This window comes from Astyanax mexicanus, chromosome 1 (assembly GCF_023375975.1).
Source record: "Astyanax mexicanus isolate ESR-SI-001 chromosome 1, AstMex3_surface, whole genome shotgun sequence".
Classification (NCBI taxonomy): domain Eukaryota; kingdom Metazoa; phylum Chordata; class Actinopteri; order Characiformes; family Acestrorhamphidae; genus Astyanax; species Astyanax mexicanus.
In genome coordinates this window covers 328,461-355,359 of record NC_064408.1, presented here as the reverse complement: position 1 = coordinate 355,359, position 26,899 = coordinate 328,461, and the positions used below count along the sequence as shown (strand labels likewise).

At 36.7% G+C, this 26,899-nt stretch overlaps 1 protein-coding gene and 1 long non-coding RNA gene across 2 annotated transcripts; one reads left to right on the top strand and one right to left on the bottom strand.

Moving 5' to 3' along the window:
- Window positions 1-22,174, top strand: LOC103027786 (uncharacterized). Its single transcript, XM_049483475.1, has 9 exons — window positions 1-86; window positions 402-532; window positions 10,255-10,299; window positions 18,544-18,747; window positions 18,847-19,040; window positions 19,175-19,202; window positions 19,312-19,382; window positions 19,502-19,589; window positions 19,764-22,174. The coding sequence occupies exons 2-9, from the start codon at window positions 457-459 to the stop codon at window positions 20,561-20,563; spliced, it is 1,506 nt and encodes a 501-aa protein (XP_049339432.1). The 5' UTR covers window positions 1-86; window positions 402-456; the 3' UTR covers window positions 20,564-22,174.
- LOC125804717 (uncharacterized) lies at window positions 1,813-7,560 on the bottom strand. Its single transcript, XR_007440876.1, has 2 exons — window positions 4,948-7,560; window positions 1,813-2,536 (listed from the first exon to the last, which is right to left on the bottom strand). It is a non-coding gene; the product is annotated as an uncharacterized LOC125804717 (long non-coding RNA).
- Window positions 22,175-26,899: the final 4,725 nt, after the last annotated feature.

The window sequence follows — 26,899 nt, the reverse complement described above, 5'->3', positions numbered from 1 at the left end:
AATGAAAGTGAAAGAGTTTATAGGGACAGATCTGCCAGGACCTGCTGAGGTAAACAACATCAGACAGTCCGTGTTCAACACAAAGTGTGAGTATTTATACTGGTCTGTTTTAAACTTCTATTTTAGTTATTTATTTAGAAACTGTGTGTGTGTGTTTATATGTGTGTTTGTGTAAAATGTAATTATTTTAACTGCTTTTTTTATGAGATATGCTACACATACTTTTATTACTTTTAAGTTAAAGATGTTTACTTTATAAAACACTTTTAACCTTTAAGAAAATTACATATATTTATATAAATCTAAGTAAAGACCGTGAGTAATCATCAGTTTGATTTTAGGAACCAGAAACCTTTAGAAACCTTTGAGAATGTTCTTTACATTTGGTTTCATTTCTGCAGTCCTCAGAGTAAACACTCAGACGGCTGGTCTGCGGGTGGAGGTGCATCAGATTAGATGAGGAAGAGAGGACACTCAGAGGAAGACTGCAGCAAGAGACCACAAAAGAGGAAATCTACTGTAAACATGCTGGGTAAGCAGATGTTTAGATGGTAGATCAGTTCACGCCGTGTTAGGAGATAGGAGTTGGAGGTGATTCAGCTGTAGCAGTCAACATGCATAAATAAACAAAGCCGATGATTCGTAATAACAAGAAGGTGGAGCCAAAGAGAAACGAGTAAAACCTGCAGCAGAAAAATTCACTTACAATTCATGATTTGAAAGATAGAATAAGTAAAAGAGAACTCTCTAAATATAAAGAATATACAGCTAAAGAATCTGGACGGGTTATAATGATTCAACAGATCTATAAGAAATGCTGAAGCTTGGCCATAAAGGCCGTAATGACATCACTGGCAGTAAATGTAGAACTGAACAGGAAGTCGTGTGAAGGTAAATAAGAGCAGCTGATACACTCAGGTTCTCTTCCTGCTGAGGTCTTAGGCTGCAGGTTATAAAAACTGATAATTTTATATTTATAGTAAGGTTTTTATAAACCATTATGGTCAAAACGATTAGAGTAAGTAGTGTTCAGCTTTTAACTATTTCTCTAAATTGTACTTTTTCTGGGGCACAATAAGTGACATCATATATCGATAACAAAAACCCAAAAGGCATTTTGAACCTTTGAGTACCAAAATAATCACTGCAATAATCTTTTTTTTTAACAAAGTTGCTTCTGATTTTTAAAACTCAAATGCAAGTGTGGTGGAAAAATAATGACAGGAAGAAAGAAATATTCAGAGTCTCTGAGTCTTGATCAGAATGAGTAACAAGATTTATTGAGAAGACACACGTAATGAATACAGAGTGAACTCCTCCTTGCAAGAGGTGCCAAGCTCTCTTTATACCTTTTAGATCCTCCCATCCCTTACTTCCCAATTATGGGCACAGTGCCACCATTGTGACACGTCAACTTCTTCTGACATGTGATATGACATAATCCCTTAGTGAGCATATCAGGCTGGTTCTCAAAACATTGCAAGCAGAAAGGAAGATGACCCTGGCGCCAGAATTTGTAGAACAACTGTGACGTGCATTCCTTAACACATACACATAGCCAGATAGAGAAAACTCTTACTCAGCATTTCAAAAAAGCTCACTGAGGGTAGAATGGTCACAGTACACATTATCATCGCATAGAACAAAAAGTAATATCATTAATAGTCGTCATTGTTTATGAATCATCACACGTCATTGATTATGAATCATTTCAATAAACACCTTCCATCACACTCCCCCCTTTGATTCTGAATCAATAATGAAATTTTCTTTTTACAGCTAATTTTCTTTACCTTCATTAAACAAACGGTCTAGCCCAAATGCAGTATCTAACTCTATTGTATCTACTGTAACTTGCAGGAAACTGGCCTTTCTTCTGCATATGGCGGAACAAAAATTAATAGATATATATATTAGAAAAGAGTAAAAGTACATCAACAAATAAAATCTCGATAGGTCAACACATTCGCGCCCCAGAGAGAGAGAGAGAAAGAAAGAAAGAAAGAAAGAAAGAAAGAAAGAGAGAGAGAGAGAGAGAGAGAGAGAGAGAGAGAGAGAGAAAGAAAGAAAATAAAGCCAGTCGAGGGCCAGAGAGAATTCCTCATACTTCATCCAAGCAGTTATACATTTTGCAAATGACATGTGATTGTACAGAACTTATCAATATGATTACGTCAGCAGAGTCCAGTTAACAGCATGTTGTCCAGTTTTAATGACGTGATCAGCTCCAGCCTGTCTGAGCAACAGGTTCTTATCATGATGTTGTTCAGCTCTGTGTCCTTCATGAACACAGCAGACAGTCCTTAAGTGTCCTAAAGTCTGTGAGAAGATGAGACAGAGGAAAAGAGTGGATGTAAAGATCTTCTGGCTATCTGAGGAGAGGTTTCCAGCACTTCACTCAGATAACTTGTTGTCTCCTAGTTCATATGCACTGGTCCCAGAACAGCAGAACAGCAGTGAAGCTTCTCTGCCACTCAGGGTCACATTCTCCTCACAGCTCTCACTGTTGATGAAAACACTCTGACCTTCCTGATTCCTGAAAAAAGTAAAAAAAAAAAAAAAACAACCTCCAAAGCCTTGTGTCGCCGTGACAGTTAAAAAGAGAGCAGAGATCATAAGGTTATTAAGTGAATTATAATGTGAACAGTAAAAATAATAACTGTATATATAAATGTATAAAACATTTAAGAATAAGAGTGTGAAGGTGTGGTTATCTCCAATCACACCCTTCACTCCCCCCTTCTAGACCAAATGGAATCATCCAAGATTCCATGATGGTCTACATAACGCCTAAGAAGCCCCGGGAGTAATGACAAGTGTCCGCATACAGAGTATGAGAACAAGTGTTTCTTCATCTCAGCTGTGGACATGCTGGGGCCTATTGCACACCAGTCCCCACGCCGGACTCTCCCTGCCTCGTCATGCCCACCATGGATCTGAGAAGATTCATAAACAAATTTTACTACATTAACTTTCTCTTTTTTTTTTTTCCAGAATTACAACATGAAGTTTAAAAGTGTTAAAATCAAGTCAATGTTTTTCAACATTGTCACTGTTTTCGCTCTAGACTATAGAATACATAGTCTCAACATTTATTTATCAAATGCCTTCATATTTTCTTTTAACCTTTCACATTGTCTAATTTAATCTTCAACCACAATAATGTATATATTTTTTATACATTAATTAGACATTTTCTTACACTAGATGCTGAGAAGCTGATCTACACCTTTGTTTTGATTAGAGTATTGTAATGCATTATTCTCTGGATTACAATTATTATTCTCTACAATTTACAAATTACATTGTGGTCAAAATGCTGCAGCTACAGTTCTAACTCACACACATAAAAAAAGAGAGAAGATTATTTAGATTGGATTTTAATATTCATTTAGTGTAAAAAGTGTAAAAATCTCTTAACTGCTTAGCAGCTAAGTATATATCAGGACTCCTGACAGATCGACAATTCCAGCTCATTTGTTGAGAACATTTAGCGTTGTATTCTGTATTTATGCACCAAAGATTTGTAACTCTCTATCAGTTTATATCCATCAGGGATCACCCAGTTCTTCCTTTGAAGCACATCTAAAACTTATTTGTGCACTTCAGATTAATCTTAGTTTTATTTATTTTAAAATAGTTTGTTATGTGCCAAAATTCTTAATGCCAATCTGTAGACAAACAATCCTCAACTTTACACATACTCAGAAATCCTTAAAGCATTGTTCAGAATATTTAGTCTGATTAGTGCTGTTATTTGAGGGCGAACACACAAAGAGCATAAAACACCCCCTTTTTATTTTAGTTATTAAGTAAGAGTTCAGTTCTTCCAAAACTCTGATGAGTATGATGCAGTCAGTGCATTTCCTCTATATCCTTCGTAAACTTATTTTCCATCTGTTAACTTGAGTCTAAAAACATTTGGCTGATGTTAGAATTTAAATGTGTGTGGAGTTGTGTCCACAAGCTGTTGTAGGCATGGTCCACCTAAGTTTAGACTAACTAGTTCCTATGACAGTGATTTTGAAGCTATGAGCTGCAATGGTCCTGTTAGAAGTCATTAGCCTAATATTTATTTTCCTTGTTCAGTTCCAATATATATTTTTGCGAACTGTGCTACCTGTAAATTAATTGCAAAAAATAAAAACATATTTAAGTTTCACTTGTTTGGCATAGTTGCAAGACTGTTAGCTGGTGGTTTAGCAAGCTAGTTATTATTATATATATTGAATTAATTTAGCATTAATATTAATGCACATATAAGAGGAAGATTTCTATCTTACCCTATATATATATTTTTTTTTAAAAACTTTTGGAGCAAGCAAAGCTCTTTTTGTAGTTGATAGTCTACATTGATGTATTAATAAGATTTTAAATGGTTGATTTTTATTTAAGCCAGCATGCTTGGTTACTTTAGCTAGTTACAACTACATCTGAGTTTATATGTATTAATTTTGTCAAAAGCCAGTAAACAACTTCCCTTACATAAGCTTTAATGGAGATGATTGTTATTAAAAATGTTTTATACAAATCATAGTCATTAGGCAACATAAATTACATAATGTAAACCTAAAAAAAAAAAACTTTCCAGTGAAGATTGAGGGCCAATGTGTGATAGGCCTCTAATGTATTAATCTGCCAAGCAACCATGTTTGGCTACTGTTTACAATGAAATTAAAGATTTTTTTTCCCTGAACTAGATATTATTTTTAATTCATCAAAGTTTTTGATGAGAAACACTATTTAAAAGAGAAACAAAAAAAAGCTAAAACCTCCCTTTTTTTTTTTCTTAAAAAGAAAGGTAAAACAGTCATAATTTGAGTCACCACCAGATTTAAAGTTTAACCAAACATTTCTACATGAGGCATAAACATCAAAAATTAAATAAAATCACTCCTTTTAATGGAAAAAAGTAAACAGGCATAAAAATAAAAAATCTGGTCTCACGTCTCTGTTGCTGGCTCAGGCTGAGGGGTGGATCCACTGGGCTGATTGGCTGCTGGGGGTGGGTGGTGTTGATGGTTGAGCAGGTGCTGTCTGAAGCGGTCTCTGATCGCTCAGTTCTTCCAGATCTGAAACCAGTTTCCTGGACCAGTGCTGTAACATTTCAATCACAGCAGGTCCGGTGAAGACGCAGTCCAGCCATCGACCGACAGCTGGACCAAACACAGTCTCTCATCTGAGACTCTCCTCATGAAGTGCTCTGGTTCAGATGATGTTCACAGTACTGTTGCAGAGGACCCTGTCTCTGAGGGTCAAAACTCCTGTGATGAGCACCACCCCCGCCTTCTCAAACACCCAGAAAACAGCACTGAGCAACAATCAGTCAAAAGAAAAAAAATCCCTCCAAAAAAAACCTTAAAAGAAAAAAAATAATAATAAAAAAGAAATCCTGAAAGGAATTCTAACATGGTTAAAAATTGTTTAGCCTCATGAAATAACTAAAACAAAAATTATTTCCAGCCAAACAATGCTTGATATTTCTAAACTGTATAAACATTAACATTATATTGTTGTGCTCTGATGGGGACTCAAAATATAGCCAAGAATATGCAAGCAAGTTCTTCATTGCGAGAAATAGAAAACATATGGAAAGCAAAACAGAAAGTTCCATATATATATATATTTTTTTAAAAAACATCTGATGTCTCCTTGTTTAAAAGTCAGAAAGAGAGACCCAATTCACTGCAGCTCGTAATAGATACAATATTAAGTTTGTCAAATTAAAGCTTTCCAAAGAAAGTAAGATCTTTCCTTACTGGTTTCTAAAATCTACCATCCTCATTAAGAGAATCAAAAGATCAGCATAGACTGAGATACATGAGAACCACTAGAGAAATTAGATATGTGTATTCTTTAAATCTCATTCAGCTGAGACTGAGCTGAAATCAGTCTCAATAAAAAAGAATAATAATAGAAAAGGCCTAAACCACATGAAGACAGAAGCTGTGTTCAGAATGGCTCACTCATTAACTCTTTCACTATGTAGCATTTTCTATTTACTAAACGAATTATGGAACAACCAAACAATAAACCATGTTTGTCCTGCTCTGAGGACGTCTAATACAACAGCACTGCATTGCATTATAGTATATTTTGGAATTTCTAAATTTTGTGATGCATTAGGTTTTTCATAGTGAACTATATAGGGAACAGAATGTACTGCTGCGGTTTTAAACAGTACTGCAAAAATGGTTTTACACTATATAGTGCACTATTTCTGGAATAGGGAGCGATTCTGACACAGCCACACACACATTATATTCATCATTAGATTCGCTTACAGAATATCAGAGTTAGACAAATGTTAGAAACATACACACTTACACACACGCACAGACACACACACACACACACACACCAAATGTGATAGAAGATAGCAGAGAAGAGATGTTTTGTCTATCTCTCTCACTGCTTTATTCAACACACGCAGAAACACACACACACACATTGTATCAAAAGCCTGGAATCCTCATCTCTTTTCTGTTTCAATCAGGGATGACTTTCACAATGTGGACATTTGTACATAACTCATCACTACTACTCAAACATGAAGCTGTCTCACATATTCACTAAACTGCCATCCTCAGAATTCTACAGCATTTTCCATAAAGATAATGAAACATGTTACATTGAACAGTTCCAGCATGGCTCAATATTCTGCCCTACTTTAATATATGTATATTGGGTTAATATGCTAATGATTCCAAACCTTTGAACAACACTACATAAACACACACACACACAGACATACACATATAGTCTTGGCTCATTTGATTGAAAAGAGCTGCGTCATGAATTTTTGGATTAAATTTCAATTCTTTAGTTACTTGGGATCCCATTTTTGTTCTCTCATTCGATTTTAATGACTCAGAGTAATTTAGCCCCAATAATCACGTCTCACCTTCCTTCTTCTATCCCTGCTTAATACACAATCAGTACCCTGTACTATTAGTATTATTTTATGCACTCCTCCCCACGGTCCCGGGACCTATTACTCTAATGACACGTCTATCAATAGAGGCCTCGCTATGACCAGGCTAGTCTTCTCTTTAACTTCAAAGATATATTTACATACATCAATAAAGGCCTCGCTATGACCAGGCTAGTCTTGTACACCGTCATGTAACTATTCACTGTCCAGGGCGGAGTGCTGAAGGAAGGATGGAGGGGAGTAAATTAATTTAAGAACAATTGTTTACATTTCAATTTCCTTAATGAGTAAATTAGTTAACCTGTCACTCACCACCAATGTTTGTCGATGAGGCCTGGATTTTGCGAATGGGGGGTGAGAGGCTGCACTTACCCCCGCGGTACTTGTCCTTTTTTCTGTGGAATTTTTCCCTTGCTTCTTGGGCCCAGCTGTTTTGCTGGAGAGCGTCCTCGGCAGGTGCTAGTCTCTCCCCCTCCATCGCAAGACCATGCTCATCCTGTTCCGTGACGCCAAATTGTGGTGGAAAAATAATGACAGGAAGAAAGAAATATTCAGAGTCTCTGAGTCTTGATCAGAATGAGTAACAAGATTTATTGAGAAGACACACGTAATGAATACAGAGTGAACTCCTCCTTGCAAGAGGTGCCAAGCTCTCTTTATACCTTTTAGATCCTCCCATCCCTTACTTCCCAATTATGGGCACAGTGCCACCATTGTGACACGTCAACTTCTTCTGACATGTGATATGACATAATCCCTTAGTGAGCATATCAGGCTGGTTCTCAAAACATTGCAAGCAGAAAGGAAGATGACCCTGGCGCCAGAATTTGTAGAACAACTGTGACGTGCATTCCTTAACACATACACATAGCCAGATAGAGAAAACTCTTACTCAGCATTTCAAAAAAGCTCACTGAGGGTAGAATGGTCACAGTACACATTATCATCGCATAGAACAAAAAGTAATATCATTAATAGTCGTCATTGTTTATGAATCATCACACGTCATTGATTATGAATCATTTCAATAAACACCTTCCATCACACAAGATGAAAACTGCAATCGCCTTTGTGTTCATGATGAATAAATGCAAAGATTCAACCATAACTGGTTCTATATTGCTGAATGACCAGCAGAGCAGATACCTAGTGGATTTAATTCTGTTGTTTACCATATTTGAGATCTTTAATAAGTCGCACTGCCCATCACTTTTTAACACTTTCAGACCCTGCGTTCATTACAGTATACAGCATCTATAGTCTATTGTGTTTTTAAAATGTTCTGTTGTGCATAATTCTATTTGAGATCTGTTGTCCATGAGAATAAACCATAAACCAGCCAATGAAAAAGATTACTGTACTGTAAAAAAACAGCAGATTTTATGTGATTTAGAACAACTTTTTAGAAAAAGTAGAAAACTTTTTGTGAAATAAAAATATCAATATCAAATATAAAATAATGAATGTTGAACAGATGCTTTCAATGCAGTGGACAATAAACGTGCATTGAATAAAATTTGGAGTTTTCCTTTGTGTGCATTACAGACAGAAACTAACATTTTTTATATTCAGGTCTAAAAGGGTTAAAAAGGAGGTGACTCAGAGGTGAGTCAGTTGCCATCATAGAAACAGTTATATGCATAATTAGCATTATATTTCATGCCTCCTGAACACCAGAGCAGATGGTGAACGTGGTGAACGAGTGCCATCAATGTATCCATGCTTAAAGTCAAAGCCACATTTAATCTGTTAAATCGAGTGAAAGTTGCCAAGTCACCAGCGTGACTCACTACATCTAGAAAAATGTTTCCACCTGTTAGCATTATATACTGTGCATCTGACATCAGAAATACAGTCTGCAAAAATCCTCTCAGACAAAGAGGCAGACAGAAAGCTGTAGGATCTCTTGATTTAGATGCCACTTGATTTCTGCAGAGTCAGATGAGCATGAGGACATTTAATAACAGATAAACAGGGAAAAGCATGACGCAGGTCCTGCGCCCAGTTATGTAAAGCAGGTAAACCCAAGAAGAAAGAAAAAAATAAATAAATAAACACACCGCTCCTCATGCAGGGATCGAACCCGAGTCGTCAGGGTTTGTGGTCCTTTCAACTACCACTGCCTGGGTTAGTGAACTGAGTTACAACTGGGAAAAAACGCCTTATAACGGGCGGAAACTAAAGTCATGCCGAGTGCAACAGAGAGACAGGGAAGGCATGTAAACTAAAGTTCGCCAGAGAAGCGTTTTGTTTTTATTGTTTTCATTATCGTTCATTATAGTTCAAACAACCTCACTGGCTAGATGTTTCACGCTTGCTAAAGCATTGAAAATCCGCCTCCTTCTCTGCTGTAAGGGGAAACCACTGTGGACAATAAGTAGTCTTCTTTCTTCCAAATAGGTCCACTGATGCAACTGGGTAAGAACTCGCTCTTTTGCAATGCTAGCTTGGGGGTGCGAGCCTCAGGGCTGGGGAAGATCCTTGGTGATTAATGTAAAAGACATGGTCAGGTTGTCAGAGCTAATAAAGACGTCATGTCCCTGTATTTGTGGAGGACAATGGTGTAATCCTATAAACAATGCTCACAGCTACTGCAGGTTGATGGGTCAGGCGTGTTCCAGTCTTCACGTCTACATCTGAAGAGGATGAAGCTCCAGCTGACCAATAGCACTATATGTATAGTGGCTCAAGATGATAGATGATAGATAGATAGATAGATACTTTATATATCCCAAAGGAAATTTGGGCATCCAGCAGCAACAACACAATACAAAAAGAAACATATTTAAACAAAAATTAAAACACAGAAGAATAGAAAACATATAAGGCTATAAAAAACTTATTATACAAGGTAAAGATATATCTGTAAACGGAGCAGTGCAGTAGATGTTGCTAAAAGTAGTTAAATAATTAACAGAGCAAAGTGCAAGGTGCACTGGCATTGCTTATAAAAGTGACTGATGTGCCATAGAAATAGAAATAGAAATATGCATACGTTACAAAATAGTTCTGAGAAGTGATTATGTGAATACCCAAACAAAGCATGTCCAGAAGATAATTACGGCTGAAATGAACACTCTGCCCCACCCATTCTGGATGACTAGGTTCAGAATGCCTGAGATGCTCTGTGGAATTAGTTTAGCATGGCACAAGAGTACCGTAGAAGGAAAAGTATTGTGAAAGTATTATGTGCACTATTTAACCACTCTTTTGACAGAAGGCTTAAAACAAAACTGTATTTGTGAGTATCCGGAAAAATGAGCAGGTCGTAATATAGTTGTTGCATTAATTCATCGTCATATTTATTTCTTCCTGATCAGGGTGGTGGTCTTGGAGCAATACAGAAGACGCCAGTACATCACAGGGTACTACACAACATTCCCTCACACACAAACACATAGAGGCAATTTGGCTTATCCAATCACCCACCAGTTTTTAGGGGATGGAAGGAAAAGGAGTACCTCAGCCCCTCCTCAACCCCAGAACTGAGGAGATGTGCAGCACACACTACACAGATGGGGATTTTTTGGCAGACAAAAGATAAACCAGCATTCAAGCTTAACATTTTGGTTTATATTGTAAGTGGATTAAAAATGTCAGACAGAAACAGTAATGAAATTTAAAGTGGACTCAGGGCCCAATAGCAGCACGTCAATGTGTTTTCAGAACAAAAGTGAAAGGCAAAACTGGTTCTGTGTTCTAAGAGCTGGACTAGCAAGAAGAACAGAAATAGTTTCAGTTTCACAGCCTTTTCTGTTACACAATACAATTTATCAGAACCATCACCCATCTCTCAGCTCCCTCAGAGATGAGAAGCTGTGGAGGACAGCTGTGAGAGACACTGATCTGATTTCTGTAGAATAGGATGCAGCACCTGTGCAACAAATTTCATCACTTTTAAACGCAGAACTACAAGCCTGTACAATATCATCACGCTAAAGCAGACCTGGGCATCATACAGCCCACGGGCCACAACCTGAGAGACTGTTGGTAAATTATAAGAGATTAGTAAATCTGTTGTGCTGTCCACACCGCGTCTAAACGGTGTATTACGGTAGCCGCATGCACAGCGGAGCTAGAGGAGCGGAGGCTCATGCTTCTCCTGCAGAGACTGAAAATGAAACAGAAACTAGATTTACAGCTAAATAAACAATGTATCCAGATCTAATCAACTAATATACACCAGAAATACAACTACCTATCTGTGGATCAGTGTAACATTTTAGAAATATTTGTCCTATAAAATAAGCAAATCAAATGGTTATAAAAAAATAACTGCTGAACATTGTGTAACATTGTTCATTGTATTCAATATGTATGTTTCCAGTAATAATACTGAAAAATAAGACAAGAGTTTGGAGTCCTACAAAACAGGAAAATCAAAGGGTTTTATATCACACCACTAAATTCTTTAAGATCTCCTTCTCATGTATTCAATACATACATTTGCAGTGATATTACTGTATCATTTTAAAGTAATGGGATGGCTTAGGAACTTAGGAAAAATATATATATTTAGTTGTTCATAAACTTGTTCTCGCCAAAAAAAAGGCTAGATTTCTCTCACTGAACACAAAAACTGCACTGAGGTTAAACAAACAAACAAATGCATTTATTGCTTACATTTTCATTGCATTACTGTAATGTTTTATTTACTGTTTTTTATATAAAAAAGGGTTATTATAAATGATGTATCTATATATATATATATATATATATATATATATATATATATATATATATATATATATATATTCAGCAGAACTGAGTTAAGTTTATTAGTCTGGCCCTCTAAAACTGTTCCAATTTCTTATGTGGCCCCTTGGGAAAATTAATTGCCCACCCCTGTGGTAAAGGTTCTGAAATATATTAGTGACTGTTTTAGATGTTGACTGTTTTTGACGGTGTGCACACTTGTTTGTAGGAAAGCTGAAGTTCCGCCGTTCTGGGAATGAAAGCCAACATCGTTTGGCTACAGAATTTATAAAACAATTAACAGAAAAAATTCAATTCAATTCAATTCAATTCAATTTATTGTCATTATACTGATACAGGGTTGTACAGTAAAACGAAACACTATTAGGCTAGATCTCTAGTGCAGACAAGAAAAGTGTAGGACAGAGTAAATAGTGCTCAGACGATAGATACAGAGAAGTGCAAAACAAAACACACAGTGTAGGGGCAGAAGGTACAGGGGACATCAAACACACTTATAGGGCAAAAGTACAGGGGACACAAACAATAGTTACAATAAGATTATTGGTATATTTATGTTTGTGTGATGAGGTACTGTTTAAAGTTAAAGTGTTTAAAGTGCAGTAGTGACAGCGGTACATTGTATATAGTCCATATGTGTATAATAGTAGAGGTAGGCCAGGTTGATTAAAGTGCAGAGTGCATATAAGTGAAATGATTAAAGTGCAAAGTTTCACAGCACGTGGGAAAAAGCTGTTCTTCAGTCTGGTGGTTCTGGTTCTAATGTTCCTGTACCTTTTCCTGGAAGGCAGGGGTTGGAACAGGAAGTGGCTGGGGTGGGTAGGATCGGAGGAGATGCTGATAGCCTTCCTCAGGCATCTCTTGTTGTAGAGGGGATGTATGGATGGAAGGGTAGTTGCGGTGATGTGTTGGGCAGACTTCACCACTCTCTGCAGGGCCTTGTGTTCAGCAGCAGTGGCACTGCCGTACCATACTGTGATGCAGCTTGTGAGGATGCTCTCTACAGTGGCTCTGTAGAAGTTGCAGAGGAGCTGTTGTGGTAGATCGACACTCTTCAGCCGCCGGAGAAAGTGGAGGCGTTGCTGGGCTTTTCTGATGATGTGAGATGTGTTCAGTGACCAGGTGTGTTCCTCGGAGATGTGGACACCAAGGAACCTGAAGCTGCTGACTTTCTCCACTGTTGCTCCCTCGATGCTCAGGGGTGCGTGCACTCTGTTCCCCCGCCTGAAATCAACAATCAGCTCCTTGGTTTTGTTGACGTTGAGGGAGAGATTGTTGACGGTGCACCACTTTGCCAGGAGCTCCACTTCCTCCCTATATGTCCTTCATCATTGTTGGTAATTTTGCCAATGACTGTAGTGTCGTCAGCAAACTTGATGATGGTGTTGGAGCTGTGCTTAGCAGAGCAGTCGTGGGTGTAGAGAGTGAAGAGCAGAGGTGAGAGCACACAGCCTTGGGGGCATCCAGTGTTGAGTATAAGTGGGGGGGAGGTGTGATCCCCCATTCTGACGGACTGAGGTCTACCAGTAAGAAAGTCCAAGATCCAGTTACAGAGTGAGTTGCTGATTCCAAGGGTGCTAAGCTTGGAGACCAGTCTGGATGGGATGATGTTAAATGCGGAGCTGAAATCAACAAACAACAATCTGACATATGTGTTTGTTCCCTCCAAGTGGTTGAGTGCAGTGTGCATTGCCAGGGCAACAGCATCATCCGTGGACCTGTTTGCTCGGTAGGCAAACTGATGCGGGTCCAGAGTGTTGGGTAGGCTGTTCTTTATGTGAGCTGAGATCAGCCTCTCAAAGCACTTCATCACAATGGGTGTGAGAGCAATGGGACGGTAATCGTTCAGAAAGGAGATGGAGGATTTCTTCGGAACAGGGATGATTGTTGTGGCTTTTAAGCAGTCAGGAACTGTGGACTGTGCCAGGGAGACATTGAAGAGGTCCGTGAAGGGGGCCGCGAGTTGGCTGGAGCAAGCTTTTAGAACTCTACCCGGGATACCATCTGGACCAGCTGCTTTCCGAGTAGAGACCCGCTTCAGTGCTTTCCTCACCTCTTCTGTAGCCAGTATGAGTGGCTCATCTGTGGCAGAGGGCAGGGCAGTGATAGGTGGACATGCCTGAACAGTGTTCTCAAACCGGGCATAAAAGTTATTCAGTTCTGCAGGAAGGGAGGCGTCCGAGCAAGTAAGGCTGTTGGCTTGGCTCTTGTAATCAGTGACTGCTTGGATTCCTTGCCACATGCGTCTGGGGTCTGAGTTGGCATTGAAGTATGCTGCGATCTGAGAGCTGTGTGTGCGTTTGGCAGCTCTGATGCCAACCTTTAGGTTGTGTCTGGCAGCTTTGAGGTCTTCACTGTTGCCAGATTTGAAGGCAGCATCACAGGCTTTCAGCAGACTGCGGACTTCACTGTTCATCCATGGCTTTTGGTTTGGAAATGTGCGGATTGGTTTCTTTTCAGTCACATCATCCACACACTTCTTGATGAACGTGGTGACAGAAGATGCATATTCAATAACATCCACAAGTGAGTCCCTGGTGGCTGCAGTTTTGAACATATCCCAGTCCGCACACTCAAAGCAGTCTTGTAGCATTGACTCTGCCCCCTCTGGCCATACACGCACTGTCTTTGCTGTTGCTTTCACCCGCTTCAGCAGCTGCTTGTATGTGGGTTTCAGGAGAAGTGAAATGTGATCACTCTTACCAAATGGAGGCAGAGGAGTGGAGTTGTAAGCATCCGTAATGTTTGTGTAGACGTGATCAAGCGTATTTTCCCCTCGTGTAGGACAGGAGATGTGTTGGTAGAGTCTGTGGCAGACTGACCTGAGATCAGTCTGGTTGAAATCTCCAGCGATAATGAGCGCAGCCTCTGGGTAACGGGACTGCAGCTTATTGATAGCATTAGCCAGTGCGGCTAGCGCTAGCTTAGCATCGCTTTGAGGGGGGATGTAAACAGCCCAAATTAAAGTTACGTTAAATTCCCGGGGGAGGTAGAAGGGCCGGCATCTCACTGCCATGTACTCCAGGTCCGGGGAGCAGCAGTGCTCAATAACAGCGGAGTTGGTGCACCAGCGGTTGTTTACAAACACACAGAGTCCGCCTCCTTTTGTTTTTAGAGATGCGGACGTCCGATCACCGCGGTGAGCTGTTAGCCCGTCTAGCTTGATGGCAGAGTTCGGGATGCCGTTGTGGAGCCAGGTCTCTGTGAAAATGAGAGCACAGCTGTTTCTGGTTTGGCGATCAGTAGTGAGCCGGAGTCTCAGTTCGTCCAATTTGTTCTCTAGTGATCGGACATTTGCGAGCAACAGCGTGGGAAGTGGTATGCTAGCTAGCTTAGCTAGCCGCACTCGAACACCAGCTCGCTTCCCCCGCCTCTGGCTACGCTCACGTGCCCGCCGCCTGCTTCTTCCGGTCGGATGCGGGGCCGAGCACGGCAGCGGTCTGCTGGGGCGGACAATGTCCAGCGTGGTATCAGCAAACGGTAGGCTAAAAGTTATGTCCTTAGAGCGCTTACCGATGTCTAGCAGCGTTTCTTTGTCGTAGGCGATGATAGGTTTGCACATTCTGGAAGTATGTGCAAGTAGGTGCACAAGAAAACAGAAATATAAACAAAAAAGTCTACACGTTCGCCGGAGAGCTAGCCAGCTGCTGCCGTCGCCTGGCGCTGCCGGAAGTTAGGGTATGCCTGGCTTAAAGCCCCAGCTAAGCCCCTCTAGCATGTGTTGCTATTTGGTTTCAGATGTTTTAGGTCAACGTTTGATGGTCAAGGTGGTGCATGAGCTAAATATCCAGCTGGAAAAGTTTAAAACATACCCTTTGTTTGTCAACTGGTGATATAAAATCAAAAATCTTCTTCCATACCATCTGACCTGATCAAGATGTTTTTCTCTAATTGGTCTGGAGGATAGCAGTGTTTAATCTTTTTAAGGGAAACTGCATTCAAACCTTTTAAAATTCAAATTGTAAATGTTATTGATTCTCCAGAATCATGATCACTTTTAAGAGACAGTATTACAATAATAAAACATTTCTTCCTCCTGCATATCTGACACACATAGTAAACCACTAAATATACTAAACTATACAAATGAAAGAAAGCAACAATAGAAACCAAGAGTTTTTTTTTTTTTACCCCAAAAGCACGTCCTTAAAATAACTGCATAACACCCTGTGTTACAATAAACTTCTAACAACCATTCACTCTGGGTCAACTGACACGGACAAACAGCATGTGAGAGCATACCAAATATGGAATACACTGTGAGTAAACTAGAACCCTGCCATATGAACAGAGTAACTATGACATTAAAAGTATTGTCATATACAACACAGAAACTGTTACTTGCAGCAAGTACTAAATACTATTGTTCACGTTAACAGAGCTAGACCTTTAAATAGCAGTGACATAGTATGTTGCTAGAGACTGGTAGAAAAGCTTAAGTGAAGTCTACCAGCTGGTGTAAATCAGGACCAGTCCCGGTGAAAGAATAGTCTTGCAGTTGATCCATTTTACAGGACATACAAGATAGAGCTTGATAAACACTCGCAGCTGTGCTGGATAAAAGGGACCATACTTTATTTCACAGATGTTTCAGAACGGACCTTTACTTCTTAGAGACTGTTGTAGTGAATATGGAAACCTCTTTTTCCCAAGACAAGCAGCTTGCTGCAAAATGCGCTCTCTCATCTTTGGGTTTAGTTCGTAAGTGCGGTGGGCTCAGTCAGTCAGGGGCAGGTTGTTAATCTGAAGCAGCTCTCTGAACAGCTCAGAGATTAATGTTACCTTCTATTGACCTATTGACTTCCTATTGACCTGCCTTATGGAGAAGGGTAATGCTGCAGGCCGGAGCACCAGTGGGCGTGGCTAAAGGGCGGAGCATGTGTCAATCATTGTCAACTGCAGCCAATCAGATACTACACTTTCGTTGTCAATCACTTTTTATTAAGCCAATCCTCAGACAGACCAAGCTGTCCATCATTTTTTACTGCAGCCAATCACCTTAACAGATCTGTTAAAAGAAGGCGGAAACTGCATTGCTACTGGTTAAACGTAGCGTGATTTAAACTTCTGAACAGCGGTGAAGCTGAATGTGAATAAGTATTTTACACAATACTACATTAACAGTTTAAACACATTTATGTGCTACTGTAGTTAGACCTGCCTATATGCCGCTCTTAAACAGAAGTAACTGAATGAAAACGTTAGAAAAGACCTGACTTTTTAAAGATTAAAAGACTTGTTTTTCTGGAATGGCACTTTCGTGATTTTTTTTTTCCTTTATTGCAGTAATTGCATTAAATCATGTATACGTATGTGTGTGTGTGTGTGTGTGTGTGTGTGTATATATATATATATATATATATATATATATATATATATATATATATATATATATATATATATATATATATACATACGTACACATAAGTATACACGATTTAATGCAAGACAGACAGACAGACACTTTATTGATCCCCGAGGAGAAATTTTGGAATTACTGCAATAAAGGAAAAAAATCACGAAAGTGCCATTCCAGAAAAACGAGTATTTTAATCTTTGATTTAAAAATATTTAAAGTCAGGGCTTTTCTAATGTTTTCATTCAGTTACTTCTGTTTAAGAGCGGCATATAGGCAGGACTAACTACAGTGGCACATAAATGTGTTTAAACTGTTAATATAGTATTTTGTAAAACACATTCAGCTTCACCGCTGTTCAGAAGTTTAAATCGCGCTACGTTTAACCAGTAGCAATGCAGTTTCCGCCTTCTTTTAACAGATCTGTTAAGGTAATTGGCTGCAGTAAAAAATGATGGACAGCTTGGTCTGTCTGAGGATTGGCTTAATAAAAAGTGATTGACAACAAAAGTGTAGTATCTGATTGGCTGCAGTCGACAATGATTGACACATGCAGTTAACGGCTAATACTAATGCTGCTCCAGCAGTGCTAGCCGGTGTTATCAGCAGGCTACAGGGCGATAATTCTCACCTCTGAACGGAAAAAGAGCTTGCGCTTAGTGCTGTGGTTAGCAGTTAATTCTAATACTGCTCCAGTCTGGGTGCTGGAGAACTAAACTGAATCTCCTGTATAACTCTGTACTTCAGCGGAGTGACTTTACTGCTCCTTAATATCTGACTGGTAGAATTCATACATAAGGAACACCGGATTGTAAAACACACTGACGATTTTTGGGAAAATTAAAGGATTATAAGGCACACTGCCTTACAGTGCAAAAAATACAGTAACACATATATATAACGCTATGTTCAGACCGCCAGCCCAAGTCTGATTTAAGGTATCCAGATTGATATTTCATAGTCTAGACAATCAGAAACGATTAATTTGGATGTGGTTTAAAATGTGATTAAAATCAGATTTGTTCAGATGTGTATCAGTCCATGTGCTCTCAGGTGAAGCAATTCTCCTGACCAGTGAAGAAGGAGCGGAGAAGGGAGTTGACATACAATAAAAAAGGTCTCAGAGCTCAGTTACTGCATAATAGAGAAGATTACAGAAATACGGGGGGGAAATAGGGACAAAACCACCAACAGAGAGAGTGTAGAAGCCCAGCTATAGCCTAGTTCAAAACACATCCAGCTTTAGTAGCCAATCTTCAGCCCAGTTGTTTAGCTCCCCTACTCGTTGAAAAGTGATGACTTGTAATTTTACCTCACTTAATAAATAATAAATTTATTTTTTTAATTTATTTATTACTTAATAAATAAAGCCACTGCAGAAACTTAACCATACCCCTGCTTTTACTGTATCTGTAGCTCTATAAATGTGAGCACATGTAGTTACTCTTGCTAATTTTCCACACCACTGCTGACTACACTCTGGTATAATCTCCTTAGAGATAAAAAACAGATTAACTATATTTTTCTGCTGTTGTAGGAGGAGAGAAGTTTCTGCGCTGTGTATCTGGAAACACTCTGGGTTCAGATGAGGAATTTATAAGAAAACTGAAAGAGGGAATACCCGGCCTGAAGGAGGAGTTTAATGTGGAGAACTGTGATTTTATTCTGGTTTTCTGTCCTGTTGTTTCTCGAGCTGGAACTGACATTGAGTTAGCTCTGAAAAAACTACAGGACTTATCAGGTACCAAACTTTGATCAGTCTGAACATTTATGGTTAAATATGTATGTTAAGGGTTGAAGATTTAGTATTGAATGTGAATGAATCTTTGTTTTGCTACAGAAACCAAGCCTGCAGTTCTGGTGGTTCTACATCACACATTTAATACGGAGTCAATAGTACCAGACAGCAGCAGGAGTGTGAACAGAGAGAATACTCTCAGTGTGGACTGTCTGTTTCATGAGGATAGAGGATTACTGCAGTGCTACAGGAACCAGGAAGCTCTGGAGAAAGTTACACAGTGGATCAAACCTCCGGTATTCATAGAATTTGTGTATATACTTTATATATATATATATATATATACACTCCACAGCCTTCAAAACATCAGACACATACTCATACAGATCTCTTACTGCACCTAAACACCAATGTTCTTTCTCCTTTATAGGAGATTCTGAGATGGCTTCAGCCATTGAGTAAGTAAAACCTCATTATATTAATACTGAAAGATTTATATTAGTATTATTATTGCAGTGTATTCTACAGCCCTGATACTAAACCAGATCTACTGTATGTTTTATCTAGATAATCCATTTAGTTACATTCGGAACATGATGACAAATATACCATCACGCTCCACAGCTCCTGATCTGAAAGTAAGCATTTAGTCAGTGCACTCACACTGAATACTTTAAATATCTAATGTAATAAACTGATTTCAGTCTCTGAACAGAAAATAACTGAACTATATTCTATCATTCCTACAATATTTTAGCAGCAGAAAGAAAACTCTGAACAGAGATTAGGAAATGTTGCAGCAGCAGCAACAATGAAAGCAGCTCAGCTAGAAGATGTGAATAAAGGTGAGTCTGAAAATAAGATTTACTGAGTATACATCTCTTATTCTAATTCCTGACTGAATATTTCCACAATTAGCAGATCTTTAGAATAAAACTAATCCTGTATCTGTTTAAATTAATCTGAAGATCAGGGATTACAGCTCACCATCACTCACTCTGCTGTACGTGTTTCCACAGAGTTAACAATCAAACTTCAGAAAAAGGACACACTCCTGCAGGACCTACATAAAACCCTGTCTTTAATGTTGTACAACACAAATCCAAAACACCTGGAAGACGAACAACATGCTAATCTGATAAAACACCTGGAAGACGAACAACATGCTAATCTGATAAAACACCTGGAAGACGAACAACATGCTAATCTGATAAAACATCTGGAAGACGAACAACATGCTAATCTGATAAAACATCTGGAAGACGAACAACATGCTAATCTGATAAAACACCTGGAAGACGAACAACATGCTAATCTGATAAAACACCTGGAAGACGAACAACATGCTAATCTGATAAAACACCTGGAGGACGAACAACATGCTAATCTGATAAAACATCTGGAAGACGAACAACATGCTAATCTGATAAAACACCTGGAAGACGAACAACATGCTAATCTGATAAAACACCTGGAGGACGAACAACATGCTAATCTGATAAAACATCTGGAAGACTGCCACCTTATAGATCCCATTAAAAAACACCTGAGAGAAATAGAACAGGAGCTGAATGAAACATCAGAAGAGGTGAAGATCACTGACGAAAAAACACCAACCAACAATGAGACGCTCTCCATCCCACCACCACCCAACACGAGCAAAGATCCTCTAAAGATTTCTACTACAGAAACTGAAGAAGGTTTTATATCTTATGAAAAACTTGATGATAAAGAGAGTGAAAACACTGAGAAGAACAATTTAACTGATCAGAATGCCCAGAACACACCTAACAGCCTTACTGAACCTTCTGAGATGTAAGAGGTAGATAAAGAGTAAACAGTAGAAAGAATCTGAACGCTTATGAGCTAATATTATGAGTAGTACAATCACATATACTTATAGGGCTGTGTAGGCAAGAACTTGGTGAAACAGTACACAGTATAATATAGAGATTATGGTTAAAAAATACTGTATTTTTCTCACTATAAGGCGCATCGTATTATAAGGCAGTACTGTGATATTTTGTGCAGTATTGTGATATTGTTAGCAAGGCCATATACTGCGTTTTATTTATCAAAAAATAAATTATTACTGTTTATCTAATCAGGACAGTTAGATCTTAAAACTTATCTAGAAGAAAATGTTGTAAATTAATTATTTATATAGTAATTTATATACATTATTAATATAAATATAAGGAAATGAAAGTCAAGAATGTGTTTTTGAGAATCGATACAGTAGTGCAAAACAACATATTGTGATATCTCGATATATAAATATTTTCTTAAGCCCCTATTTACATATTATAGAGCAAACTTCTTAACAATTACATCTAACAATTGAATCAATTTAATACCGACTGTTTTTCTTCACAGATCTGAAATATAACAGTGAAGGAATACATTCTGTCCTACACATTGAGATGTCCTACTCTCGATTACAGTGTATGCATACAGACCCCTTTATGATATAATATCTGCATTTCTACAACAGTTTATTTTTTTGTTCACTCTAATTCTGATGATATTCCAAGCAGATTTTTCCATGTGAGCTTACAAACAGCTAATAATAAATAGTTAGCTTATTGTTTGTGATGTTAGCTCTCCCATAACACACACACCTGACAGAACAGCTTAATCATTGTTTCAAGGAGCAGCTTAGCTCATACATTTGCGTTTTCATTTTACAAAAACAGAAAAAAAAAAACAGAAATACATGGTCACATTTTACCTGTTACTAGCATTGCCTTTGCTCTCTGCGTAAAAAATACTAAATTCATATTGAAAAGCAGAATCTGTGCTTATTTTACTTATGAATATACCAATGGACTCCCCTACAATTCGTGAGTGTAATCCAAATCCAAACTAGGCAGGTTATCAAAATCCATGTAAAGACCTACTTCAGAGCATGTAAAGAATCAAAAACACAATCTAAATTCAGGTCTTTAGAGACTAGAGTCAGAGGATACAAAAAAATCGGAATAATTTCAGTTCAAAATAGCAATCTAAAATCCAGGGTGCAGTGTAGGGTGTGGTAGGCCTGTCACAATAATTACATTATCGACTTATCGTACAATAAATGGAGATGACCTTAATAACATTTAATAATCGTAATCATAGAGGGAGCGTTGTACAGTAGGTGTAGGTTGTAGGTTATAGTGTAGGTTTGACGTGGAAATATAAATTGGCCTTTAGCTTTGTGCTATATACTGCATGCTTACTGTACACATATAAAAATGTGTATTGTTGGGGTGTGTTTCTTTAAGTCGAAAGCTCTTAATTAAACTTGTGTCACTGGTGATAATTATTGCATGAACACAGAAAGCTTCACAGCACTGTTGGAGTTTATAAACCTGTGTAGAATGTGTTGTAATGTGTTCTGAATATGTTACTCTATAGTATAAATGAAATAAAGTTGTTCTTGCCCGTGCAGTGTCTGTCTCACTCTCTCTTAACTGATTAATTACAGAATAGTTTACATTTCTACACGTCTTACGATAAAAACAGACAAAGATAAAGCTTTTAATGTTAAAGCTTTCTTTACGTTACCATTCTCTCTCTTCTGCTTCAGAACTTAAACTCAGTTTAGTCTTTACATTTTAAGGCGAAAAAGGCAGGATTAGTATCTGAAATATGTTGTGGAGACTAAATCAAATTATATACAATATTCATCACATTCTGTATTGAAAGCACTTTATGTACACATTTTTTTGCAGTTCTACACAGTGACCTGTAGTTGGCAGTAAACGCTCAGTTTAAATTAAACTGAAAGTGAAAATATTTACACTGGTTATTTTTGTCAGGAAGTGCTGATATATATAGTATCTAACCGCCTGTTTCAGAAAATATAGCATAACATTATTTTAAAACGTTAAGTAAGTACATACACAAATAAAAGATGATATGTTATGTGTTAACCCTCTACAATGTGAATTATATTTTGTAGGAGGAATAATGTAATTATAACAAAGTTAAATTTAGATTTTGACCTTTGACACCAACTGATATTTTAATTTTGGAGTTTCAGAGAAAGGAAGCTTTCAAAACATGCAGAGTAGAAATAAAAAAGCTCTCCAGTATCAGATCCAGAGAACCACTGCTTTATCTCACCATGATTTATCCAACAAAAGTGGTCTTACTGCACAAAGCAGCCAATAAAAACACTGTTTTTATATTAGTTCACAACAGGAATGTAAGAACACTGGAAGAATATAAACAGCTAAATACACTTCTTTACACATTCCTGCAGATATATATTTTTTTTATATTACCCACTTGTACGCCTCATTGTATTGGATGTAGACATGCCATGTTCAAGGATTCAAGGAGACTCTATTGTCATTCGCATCACATGCGGTACATGGGGCTGAACGAAATCTCACGATCCAGTTTACACCAGCTGTTGTTAATAAATATATATATATATATATATATATATATATATATATATATATATATATATATATATATATATATATACACATATATATATATATAGATAGATAGATAGATAGATAGATAGATAGATAGATAGATAGATAGATAGATAGATAGATAGATAGATAGATAAGATAACAACATAAAAGAACACAATAAAAATAAAATAGAACAAATAAATAAAGATAAATACCCCCTCAAAAAATAGTGAGAGTAGACAGGTAGAAGCAACATGAAGTCCAGAGTGCAGGTTTTGCTATAGCAGCTAGAACAGTAGATGATAAAGTGTCTCAGTGTGGTTTAAAGTGACATTATTGTAAAGTGACAGTGCAGTGTGTTGTTTAGGTGGAGTTTAAGAGCCTTAAAGCTTCTGTATCGTTATATTAAAGATAAAGAAGTAAGTAGGTAAGTAACCAAGGTATGGTATGGTATTTAAAGGTGTGATAAACAAATATCTGGCTATTTGGTTATTTGGTGAGGGCAACACTATGGCATAGAGGAATAAGACCCTTTAATACTTTTGACTTTTTCAGACACATTTAACTACACATGATTTTAAATGTAACATTATTTAGAAAAGAGGAACTTTTTTAAATCTGAGAACATGAGCTACAGCAAGATGAGTTCTTTATCTGGTTCTACTAAGAAGTTCTGAGTAAGAAATGTGATGGTACTGTCATGTCCACATTTGCTGAGAGAATTTAAAAGAATGTAAATGAACAGAATGCACATGTGTAGCTTATGTGAAAAAAAATCTTTAAACAAAAAAATTCCAGATTTCAACACAATACATGCATAACAAATATAGAGTTAGTTGCACAAGTGTTTTATGTTTGAACCTGAATTCATAGATTTTATCTCGATTTGGTTTCGAGTTCTTGCTAACCCAAAGCTTTTACCAGTGTGTAACAATATGAGCCAGCTTATAAAACTCATCTTAAGATGTAGAAAGTCAATGTATTTGTTCATAAAGTAACAGTTTCTCAATATAAATGGTAAATGAATGGTGTACTTACCAAAGAAGCGTCTTCTCGTCCTTCTCTGCTCTCTCACCCAGAACTGTAATATCAAAAACAAACTAAATAAATACCCAAACTTATAAAAAAAATGATATTAGCATTTAGGCCTCCTACATGTTGAGACTCCTTTAGCTAGTAAAAACCTGTAGTTTGATAAAATAAATATACAGTAAAAAAAAATCTGACAAACATTAATAATTACTGATCAAAAACAACCTAAAGGACTGGAACAGGTGTCAGAATACTGGCTAGTTAGGTAATAACATATATTTCTCAGCTAACTGCAAGAAGATAAATAACATAAGTCAGGATAATAATGTGATTAAACTCTGTTAAAAGGAAATTACCTTATATATAATCAAAACTTGGACCATTCTACTTTTTTTATCTTTTTAAACAGTACCGACATACAGGCACATTCTCAATAGTAGGCTCACAGATCGCCTTTCATTCATGCATTTACTCACTTAGCATTTTATAAATGGTGGTATATAAGTGATGATAAATCAGTAATGAATATTATTTACAAATCACAATCATTTTAAATAATTAAAAATATATCATAGATTTCAGAACCTGATAGATTTCAGAACCAACATGGACTACAAACTGTTCCTTCATTTTTTTTAGTTTTTTCTTTTTTTTCTTATTTTAAACACCATATGCTGTTTTTTGAGTAGTCATATATCTTTGTTTGTTCACTAGCTCATGATTTATATATGTTTAAAAAACACATTAATCAATTAACTAAATTCTATTCTGGAGCAGTTACTTACAAATGTGAGAGGTGCTCCACTTCTCCATGTGATCTTTTTTCCCAGTATTTATTAATTTTGATCAAATTACTTTGAGATAATGTCTGAAGTTATGGTGTCAGTGTCTCTATCTGTCCACTTATAGCAGTACTTGGACTTTCCTCAGGGTTGCCTACAATTTCACAGGCTCAGTTGGAGGCTATAAGTTTTTCATAATTAATAGAAAGACTCTGTATTCTTTTGCTTTGGAGGTCTTCAAAACATCCCTCAATTTTAATGTGGCCTCACGATAAGATTAATTTACTTAAATTGAGGAAAGTTAGACTCACTCTGAGAGGTAACGCTTAAAAATGTTATGATAAGTGAGATTATTTTTTGCCCTACCTTGAACCACTAAAATCTTTAGCATCAGTAAGTAAATTGAGATAATGAGAGGAAGGGAGAGGCTAGGAGGAAATAGGGGGAAAAGAAGAATAGAAGGGAAAAATAAAAACAACTGAGGTTATTTTTGTTTAGCAATAATTTCTCATTTGCATTGTGTCTTATGAAAACACATTTATGCATTTTTTGTATGAGAATCCTTAAAAAAAAATAATAATAATTCTTTGTGCATTTATGATTAGCTAGCTAGGTATATATATATATATATATATATATATATATATATATATATATATATATATATATATATATATATTAGTAATATTGTCAATTTCCTGTATTATATTACTAATATATATATATATATATATATATATATATATATATATATATATATATATATATATATACCTAGCTAGCTAATCATAAATGCACAAAGAAATGTTTTAACTGAAAAATGAATATATATATATATAATATATATATATAACACATTAATATAATATAATATAAAATACATTAATATAATATAAAACACATTAATTGCTTCATTTTTCAGTTAAAACATTTCTTTGTGCATTATGATTAGCTAGCTAGGTTAGTTAAACTAGCTATTTGGTTAACAAACAAGCTAACCCATTCCCCCCTCACTTTTGTATTTAGTTATATTATATATTATAATTATATTATATATTATTATATATTATATATTATATTATATTTATATATAAAAACAAAAAAGGTTCAGAATGCATGCTTTCTGTGCTTATAGTTTTGTTAGAGCAACACATTATGAAATGTTTTGATTTAGGTCAAATAGGTATACTCACATCTATAAATCTCATGATTTATACATATTACAATTCAATTTTTAAGTTTAAGTTTATAAGTTTAATAAGTTTGTCTAATTTTGTATGGTGTACACTTACAAGATAAATATTTATTGCTAGATCATGAGTAAAGAGAAAGATTTGTTAAAATAATCCACACAAAAAAAGGTTAAATATGTGCATTGTTATTAGCTAGCTGGGTTAATTAATTACCTAGCTAATAAATTATTTTATTAGCTAACAAATTAGCTACCTAGCTAACCCATCTTTTCCTTCAGTTTTATATTTAGTTAATTAGTAAAATATACTAATATATATAAAACATTTTTTTATCCCAGCAAAAGAAAAATTCAGAAAGCATGCTTTCTATGCTTATAGTTTTGTTAGAGGAATATTTTTATTCAGCTCAAATGTGTTCACTAGCTCATGATTCATACATATAAAAACACATTAGTTACTAAAGAAGAGTTTAATCAAGTTAAAGCATTTATTTATGGTGTTTTATGTAGTACACTTACCAAATAAATGTGCAAAAGTCGCTTAAAGCTGCAGGTCTCCGAGAGATGGCGAATGCTGGCTGTACTCAGTCAGAACTGCTAGATTATTTAATGATTAAAAAAACAAGAATAAAGAGAAATATTTGTTAAAATAATCCACAAAAATGTGCTCTGGAAGCTGAGACACTTAAATATGTGCAATATTAGCTAGCTATGTTATGGTAACTTAGTGAAGC

Coding starts and splice junctions, on each gene's coding strand:
- LOC103027786 (XM_049483475.1), top strand. CDS start 457: ATGAGGAAGAGAGGACACTCAGAGGAAGACTGCAGCAAGAGACCACAA. Junction 10,300..18,543: donor AGACGCCAGTACATCACAGG/GTACTACACAAC, acceptor CTGCTGTTGTAG/GAGGAGAGAAGTTTCTGCGC. Junction 18,748..18,846: donor AAAACTACAGGACTTATCAG/GTACCAAACTTT, acceptor GTTTTGCTACAG/AAACCAAGCCTGCAGTTCTG.